Raw genomic sequence first — 8,899 nt, forward strand, 5'->3', positions numbered from 1 at the left:
ATTCATAGAGGTCTCACATCTCTATATCATTGGCATTTTCATAACTGCATGTTCTTAAGATTTCCAACAAGCTTTGGTTTGCTCGATTCGGAGCTTGTATGCGAAACTTATGGTAGTTTCAATTCGAGAGTTGTTTTTCTCTCAACACGCGGTAGTACCGCTCGGTACCACGGTAGTACCGCTTGGGCGGTACTTCCGATGTGTAAGAACGGACGTAGTTTTTTACTACCACCCTCACGCGGTAGTACCGCCACTGTGTCCGGTACTATCATGCCAGACTTTTTCACACTCGTAGCCTCAGCGGAGGTAGACACGGAAGTAGTTTTTTACTTCCGTGGCAGTTGGATACTACCCTGCGGAAGTACCGTAAGGGCGCGCGGTAGTACCGCTCAGGCAGTTCTATCGCTCGTTGCCCCGTGCAGTAGTTCCTCCCTCTGCCACCACCGTGTGTGTGGTAGCACCGCACCGGCAGCGGTAGTGCCGCATTGGGCAAAGGTAGTACCGCTTTGCTCGGGCTGAAAGTGGGGGTAACGGGCATATTCTTCCCCCACTATATAGAGGGGGTATTCTTCCCCATTGGACTTTATCTTATCCATTGAGCTCGTGTTCTTCCCCCATTGTTGATCTTCTTCGAGCTTGCTAACTCTCAATCCCTCCAATGATTCTTGCTCCTTTTTGAGGGAAAAGAGAGAGGAGATCTAGATCCACATTTCCACCAATCACTTTCTCCTCTAAGTGAGGGGAACCCCTTGGATCTAGTTCTTGGTGTTCTTCATTGTTCTCCCTCTCATTTTCCACCATAGCATTAGTAGTTGTGGTGGGATTTGGAAGTGAAGGACTTGGGCACTCCGTGTGCCCTTGCCATTGCATTTGGTGCATAGGTTTGAGTTCTCCACGGTGATATGTGGAAGTGAAGTTTGTGAAGCTTATTACCCTTTGGTACATGGTACCCTAGAGATTGTTCTTCGTGGATGGTTTGGCGTCCTAGAAACTTGGTGGTGCCTTGGAGCTCAATCATTGTGGTGTAAAGCTCCGGGCAAGCGTCGGGGTCTTCAATTAAGTTGTGGAGATTGCCCCGAGCATTTGTGGTCACCTCGAAGCCATATGCCTTTGTGGTGAAGCTTCGTGGTGTTGTTGGGAGCCTCCAGTTAAGTTGCGGAGATTGCCCCAACCTTGTTTGTAAGGGTTTGGTGACCGCCCTCAAGGGTCCCTTAGTCGAATCACGGCATCTTGCATTGTGCGAGGGCGTGAGAAGATTACGGTGGCCTTAGTGGTATCTTGGGAAGCATTGTGCCTCCACACCGCTCCAAACGGAGATTAGCATCCGCAAGGGTGTGAACTTCGGGATACATCATCATCTCTGTGTGCCGTGGTTATCTCTCACCCGAGCTCTGTATTTATGCACTTTACTTTGTGATAGCCATATTGTTTCTTGCTGTATATCTTGCTATCACTTAGTTGTTTATCTTGCTTAGCATAAGTTATTGGTGCACATAGGTGAGCCTAGTTGTTTTAGGTTTTGTGCTTGAGAAATTGAACGTTAGTTTTATTCCGCATTTGTTCAAGCCTAAACCGTAATTATTTTAAATCGCCTATTTATCCCCCCTCTAGGCGACATCCACATCCTTTCACACTCCTCCTCGTCCATCTGGGTGGCTGAGATCAGGTTCACCCGCCTTGCCACGTGCACCGCCCTCAGGTCCTTCGTGGAGAGCCGACACGGGTCGCGTCGGCCGCCCATCTGGCGGATGAGGTGCGGGCGATGCTGCAGCAGATGCACCCGGTGCGCCACCAAGGAGGTGAGGAGGTCCACGGCCGTGAGGCCCTCCAAGTCGGTCAGCTGAGGCAGCCGGGTGCAGAGCTGGTCCACCTCCTCGATCGCCTGCGGCTCGACCGACTTCCAGTTCAGCATGGCGATTGGGGATGTGTTGACGAAATCGGACAGGTTGATGAGGTCCAGGGCCGGATCGATGTTCTTCACGTAGAAGAAACCCTTCTGCTAGCCCTTCACCGAGTCCTCGAGAGGAAGCTTCGGGAAGCCGGCTCCCGGATGGTGGTAGACAAGTGCTGCACCGTAGGCGGTCATCTTCTTCACCTTGGTGCTTTTATTCAGCACCGTCAGCTACTTGAGGAAGAAGAGCCGGAGCCAAAGGTCCAGGCGCGGCTCGATCCCCAATTAACCCTCGCACATGGAGACGAAGGCGTCCAGCTGCAGAACGGCGTTGGCTTCAAGGTGGTGGGGTTGCAGGCCGAAGTGCGTGAGGAACCGTCGGAAGGAGGTGCTCGCCGGCAGCCCGAACCCCGGGCGAAGTGCTCCGTGAAGATCACCACCTCGCAGTCCCGCGGGGCCGAGGCGTGTTCCCCCCTCGATGCGCGCTACCACAAGCCTTGTCGACAGCATCTTGCGGTGGTGGCGGAGGCACTCAATGTACTCCGCGTCGACGTTATTGCCGTCCAGGCACCTTTGGTCGTCATCGGTCTCGGTGCGGCTCGGCACGCGGGGTCGAAGGATGGACATGCCAACAGATTTCGGTGGCCGTCGGCGACGTACGACGGCGCGGTAGGCACACGACCGACGTCTCTCTCTATCTCTCTGTGCGGAAGGGGAGCGATGGGGAAGACAAAGGACGGGGCAGGGGGCGAATGGCTCTCTGTGCCCTCCTCCTGCCTATTTAAACCCCTTGTAGGATAGCGAGGGAGGGGATCCGACGCGCACGATCCCCACTACTCCCACGCCACACGGGCGGCGTTACTGCATGTTGGGAACAACAACCGTCGGCCTCGACCCGCAGAAGATCCGCGTGCATGGGCCAAGGCCGCGGTCAAGTGGGCCCCGCCTCATAAGCCCGGTCTTGTCAGCCGTGTGGCGTGTCAGGCCACGGCCCATAGCGCGCCACACTTAGCATTCTGTCTCTACGCTTCGAAGAGCTCGAGGCGGCCCAAAAGACGCCGACTGGCTGCGACCTCGGCCACCTCCGACAGGCGAGCGGTCTGGCTACAGCTTCGCGGGCTTGCAAGCGCAGGATCCAAGCCGGCGAGGTCCGCCGCTCCGAGCCGGCGGGCCTCCCCTGCTTCGGGGACTACTGGCGGGGGATAACTTTGGGTAGGCCAATTCGGGCCACTTCCCCCTTATTTCTCCGAAAATACAGGGCGGGTGCTTCCCCCTATAGGTCGGCTGCTCCTGGCCGGCTATGCAGCGCGGGCTGGCTTGGGGCGAAGCCGCCCGCCATTCAGCTCGACAACGACCCACCTGGCGATGTGTCGGCCCTTGTGATGTCACCCCGACAGGCGCGTCAGGGATGCATCATCAAAGGCATGGCTACAGCAGCCCAGGTACCGCTGGTCTGAACGCATGTGGCTACACTGAAGGCGAACGTACCGCTGACCATCACCGACTGCGACCAGTCAAGGCGGCACAGTGACGGCACACCTCCACCACTCCATTACCTGCCCGACATGGCTACAGTGCGCCTGGCCGTACCGCTGATTGCGGCTGGCTGGCGCAAGGCGACGCCACACAATGCAGACCGTGCCGCTGCATGACGAGCACACACCAATAGCAACGACTGGCCGACGGGCCCTTGCTCTCAACGGGCCCTGCAACCGGCGAGCCCTACATGCAACAAGACTCCTTAGCTGATGCCCCCTGGCCGGCCAAAGAGGCTACCAGTCGGGTCCCACAGTACCATATATGCTTACTGTAAGTGAGGCGGTTGGCCTATAAAACCCCCTGGTACCACCCCATGCTGAGGGTCGGCCAACGCCACCACACACACACCCACGTAGGAGAAGTAGAGAGAGAGCAACCAGCTTCTTCCTCCTCCGTCGGACAGTTCAAGAACCATCGTTGTAACTCACCCGGTTCATCAACCAAACCAGCAGGACTAGGGGTGTTACCTCCCACGAAGGGCCCCGAACCTGGGTATATCGTGTGTCTCGCACCGCTTGTCTCCAATCCTGTTTCCGGAGCCCGCCGGCGTCCTTACGGCCCCAATCATTCTCGATAAGCCATCCCATGGCATCTATCGTGAGAAAACTACGACAATGATAAAATCTATGCACTCATGTCATGTTTGAAACAGAGGAATATCACAAAAAATGTGTGGCAATCGGTCCATTTCCACCCAGAAACAGTTCCAAGAAAAGGGCCTAAAATGTGCAGGCAGTTATAAGTAGGAAGTAGCGCCAATTCATGTTCAGTACGACCTCACATGGGCAGATCAGGTTTAGCCCTAGACATGGCCAAACAGGAGAAGTAGATCTTTTCTCATTTGTCTAAACATGTGCGAAGATATGCCTGCTAAACAAAGACAAGACCGCAGAGTATGGGGAAGTTTTTTCCAAATTTGAAATGTAGTTGTATATATAAATGTTTGGAATCAATGCTGTCACAATGCTGTCTGTCATGTGCAGAATTTACCCCCATTGGTTGCTTTGCACTAGGAAGCTTCCCTTCCTCCTATGCTTGCTTCTAAAAACAGAAAAATATACTTTGGCCATGAGAGTTGACCTGAACCATTACACTTCGGCTCAAAGATTCAGAATAGACCTCTGGTTCTATTCTCAGGGTGCCATCAGCAGCTTCTTTACATATGCAAGGACCTTTGGCACATTGACTGTCCATGCAACTGAAATTGGTGCATAACCCGACCATGGATTTTCTGAATTCCACCTGCAACGTAGTGCGAACGAGAGATCAATATCTTGCTTGTACAACTGACTACTCAGAAATGACATTCTGGTTAGAATTTAAACCAGTGGACTGGGCACATGTGATACTTAAAATCACCAGATGAATATGTTTGTAAGAACGTTGAAACACTTAAGTAGGTAGAGCTAATGTGATTTACTCAAAAATAGTATATGATATACATACTTTTTCAATCCATGATCCATCAAAGTATGGCCGGTGCAAATGCCCTGGGTCTCGACTCTCACAACACCCTTCTTGAATGTGAAGTACTCGGGATGAACTAAGGCTGTAAAGCTCACAGGATCATGTAGGAAAATCCCTGAATAGAATGCATGAATCAGTTGAAAGTGAAACTGGTTTTGAAGATTTAGCGGCAACTTTAGCAAAAGCATACCGAAAAGACAAGGCTATAATATACCATGAAAGCTGTCAGACTTCGCATGCCAATCTCTGTAGAACTTGCACATGTCACACAAGAACTGTGCGTGCACCCCTTTTGAGTTTTTCAGTTCCAAGAGATCCTCGTCTGCATAAAAGAAATTTCACACGACAGGTTAGTAGTTAACCCCCATACTCACACAAGTTGAACTATGAAGATGACACTAATATAGAGGAACAGACCTGTAAAACAGCATTGAGTTGTTATGTTAATGCCAACCACATCAATAGCTGCTCCTGATGTAAAAACTACATCCGCTGCATCCGGATCTCCATAGATCTGCAGAGTTGTACACTCAAAGTTTAATATTTGTGTTGTTGTTTCTGCTTGTTCATAAATAATGCAGCAGTGTTCAGTATACATGACTATACATTTGCTTCAGCAGCAGGGTTGACATTTCCAGCTGCGAAGAAAGCTCCACCCAGCACAACTATTTTTTTGACCTTGCTTGCAAATGACGAGTCCCTTTTGATGGCCTAACAAAGAATACAAGCTATCTCTTAGCCCCTGGCATGGCATAAACAGCATGGTAAATAGCTTTATCCTATAACTGTAAGCATACCAATGCGACATTTGTCAGGGGTCCCAATGCAAGTACAGATATCTCTCCAGGAAACTGAGAGACCTTATTAACCATGAACTCGGCAGCACTTTCCTCAACCTTCTTACTGGTAGGTGCAGGAAGAGACAAATTACCAAGACCATCGGATCCATGAACAAAGTCAGCAACGCGTGGCTCTCCTCCCTAGAATACAAAATTCATGTCATTCAGCTGACCAACCGAAACTGTAGTTTAACATAGTATTATTGGAGGTCTCAGTTCTGAACTCCATCTACCATATAAAATATGTAGGCTCATGTTTCATGCCACGCTACCGACTATCAAGTATCAACAAGCTAATAATATGACATTTAGAGCAAGTAGGAAAAAGAAAATACCAACTAGTACAAAGAACAAATGGCATCCTGTGCAATTGATTACTTGACCTTAGCTAAACACTTTTGATGGATGATAATCATGTAGCCGCTCGGAGCCATTTTTAATTGATAATACAAACCACGCACCAGCGTCAACTAAACATGAAATATCCAGCTGCAAAGCCATCATGAAGTTCGAAATGTAGAAAATTGCAGCGTTAACCATCGTACCTTAAGAGGCTCAGGGCTGCCCTCTGCTACTGGAACCTCAGGATGCCCTGCTCTCTCACACTGTCCTTTTGAAGACTTGAAACAGTTAGCAAAAGCAAGAAACGAAAGAAGCAAAACTCAACAGCGTCCGATGCTCACCAGCAAGAGCGCATTGCGTGTAGCATACTCTGTAGTGACATTGCCGAATATGGTTGTCAGCCCAATGATCTCCACACTTGGTTCTCCAAAAGCCATTAGGATCGTCATGCTGTCATCTAGAAATCGGAGAAAGCAAGCAGTGAGAATAGGGGATAGTAGCTTTTTACAGGTGAGGGTTTTTTTTCGAGAAGGAGATATCAGTACAGACTATAGTTTGAGTTGTGAAAGCCAGTGTAACATTTGTACGCCAGCGTCCTGAAGTTGTTGATCATATAACTGGAAGCTTAGCTGTGAACTTGCAGCAAAGGCAGTAATATACTCCCTCCGTTCCAAATATTTGTCTTTTTAAAGATTCAACTACGGACTACATACGGAATATAGTTTGGATTGCTGGAACTTGGAAAGAAGCATAATTAATCACTATATGAACATTTGGCAGTCATGAAAGTTGTATCCAGCAACGTTGCTGAGATGGATGTCCCTATATGTTGGTGTGAAGATGCAACTCCCATACCATCAATTACGGCGTCGTAAACTAGCATAAAGATTAAAGAGTTACTCCACTACCGAATGGATTGTCCAGTTGGGTGGTAATTAAGTAGAGTATTTTTTTTTTTGCATGTGAGTTAAGTACAGTATTACTCCACTTGCAGAAGAAAACTAAACCACAATTGCATTATTTTTCCTGCTCGACTCCACTGAAGAAGCAAGCGGGTCTATGAAGACAAACCGTCGCGATCATCGAGCTGGCCGCACGGCACCGTCGCTTTCGTCAGCAGGCTGGGTTGAAACGCCACACATAACCCAACCACGTGCGAGCAGAGTGGTAATAGCAAAGTAAAAGCAACCCGGAGTTTTCGTTGTACGTTAGTACGTGATGTTGGAATACGATAACGAAACGTAATTTCTGCCTAACTAACTGACTCCTCCATCCATCCATCATCCATTAACGTCAACAACAGGTGGGGAAGCGAAGAAGTGACAGGGAATTGAAGCGAGCGAGAGAGAAGCAATGGAGAAGGGAGGGAGGGAGGGAGGGAGGGAGGGGTCGAGGAGGCACCGATGCCGGGATCCGTGTCGATGATGACCCTGTCGCGGCGGATCTGCCCGTCCTGCCCCATCGCCGTCCGGATCCCTTCCCTTCCCTTCCCTTCCCTTAGCAAGGCAAGGGGAACCGAAATGGAATCGACAAGGAAGATGCGAGCAGAGCCAAGTGGATGAGCGGGACGCGACCTCGCCCTTTTTCCCAACCTCGCCTCGCCTCGCCGGACTTTTATAGACAGAGGAGATGATGCAGACACGGAAGGTTGGGTTGGGGGGAAAGGGAGTGTCAGGAGCGCCGAGTTCGTTCCTCTTACTACTACCTGTGTGTAGTTTTTTTTGTTTTTTGACTGGGCTACGTATGTGTAATTATTATTTTGCGGGTTAAGTGTGGGTAATTTTAGTGCGGTGCCTTCTTGAGGTGTCGGATCAACAAAGTCTTCGACGCAAGTGGCATGAAATAAGCGTTGTTTTTTGTCTCACGAGAAGAATTATGGATCGAAGCAGGGCCGGTCCTAAGATTTATGGGGCCCGGGGCGAGACTAGAACCCGGGGCCCTTAATGTAAATATCAAAATAATACTTGGTGTATGAAATTAGTAAACACTAAAGTGCATCCAAAATCAAATAATTTATACTTTTAACTTAACTTTTTTATCTAACGTTCCTAGATGCAATTACATTAATGATGGTATGGATATTAATCTCATTTAAAAATTTCTGAAGTTACCAAACCATTAAAGCTCACTTGAGACATTTACAAACATCACACTGTTTTTCATCACTATATAGCTATTTAAAAGATGCAGGTGCTTTCTACAGTATGACAAGTCACAAGAGACAATCAAATAGTGTATCATACCTCGGCGATGATCCACATATGACATATCCAGTGCCTCCTTATACATTCTTTGATGAAAAAAAAATGTTCTTTGACGAAGCATTAGAACCATCTTCGAAGCCCTATAGATAACACGAATAATGAAGTTAAATGTTATATACTACAAGAGAAAACCGTTGAGCAGAAGATTCATTGTATTTCTTGCTATCATCTGAAAATCCACAAAGCTTTATTTCTGTCAACTTTGATCCTCGAGATGTAAGTTCATTTTTTCTACAAAGAAGGAACCATATAAATGTGTTTGAGATGGTGCTTTTCCAATATCAGTACAAAACCATAAAAGCGACCATCGATTTAATTAAACAGACTAGTTCATAAAGAATTCGTCATAACTTAGGGGCTAATCCTGCTTTAGTAGACACCATCCCATTCTCCTAATTTCCCTAAATCAAACAGTAACATCATGGCTCCTAATTTTCGAATTCCAAAATGAAAACTCCCTTCACGGTGACTATAATTTTCCCCATCGAAAGCAAGGAAGGGAAGAAATTTCAGAATGCATACAAGCGCACAGGATTCTAAGGAGCAAAGCAATCTTT

General features: G+C 48.5%; 1 protein-coding gene across 1 annotated transcript; it reads right to left on the reverse strand.

Moving 5' to 3' along the window:
* Window positions 1-4,134: 4,134 nt before the first annotated feature.
* On the reverse strand, window positions 4,135-7,755 carry LOC123410076 (probable uridine nucleosidase 1). Its single transcript, XM_045102965.1, has 9 exons — window positions 7,480-7,755; window positions 6,420-6,535; window positions 6,282-6,341; window positions 5,695-5,877; window positions 5,504-5,608; window positions 5,315-5,411; window positions 5,112-5,219; window positions 4,877-5,012; window positions 4,135-4,672 (listed from the first exon to the last, which is right to left on the reverse strand). Exons 1-9 carry the CDS (start codon window positions 7,538-7,540, stop codon window positions 4,564-4,566), a joined length of 975 nt encoding a protein of 324 aa, XP_044958900.1. The 5' UTR covers window positions 7,541-7,755; the 3' UTR covers window positions 4,135-4,563.
* Between the last annotated feature and the right edge of the window lie 1,144 nt (window positions 7,756-8,899).

This window comes from Hordeum vulgare, chromosome 7H (assembly GCF_904849725.1).
Source record: "Hordeum vulgare subsp. vulgare chromosome 7H, MorexV3_pseudomolecules_assembly, whole genome shotgun sequence".
NCBI lineage: Eukaryota > Viridiplantae > Streptophyta > Magnoliopsida > Poales > Poaceae > Hordeum > Hordeum vulgare.

Bases quoted from the DNA above. Each gene is read 5' to 3' on its own strand.
- LOC123410076 (XM_045102965.1), bottom strand. From the start codon at position 7,540: ATGGGGCAGGACGGGCAGATCCGCCGCGACAGGGTCATCATCGACACG. The intron at 6,536-7,479 runs GTGCCTCCTCGA...TCCGATTTCTAG, and splicing joins CGACACGGATCCCGGCATCG to ATGACAGCATGACGATCCTA. The intron at 5,013-5,111 runs GTATATTATAGC...CATTCTATTCAG, and splicing joins GAAGTCTGACAGCTTTCATG to GGATTTTCCTACATGATCCT.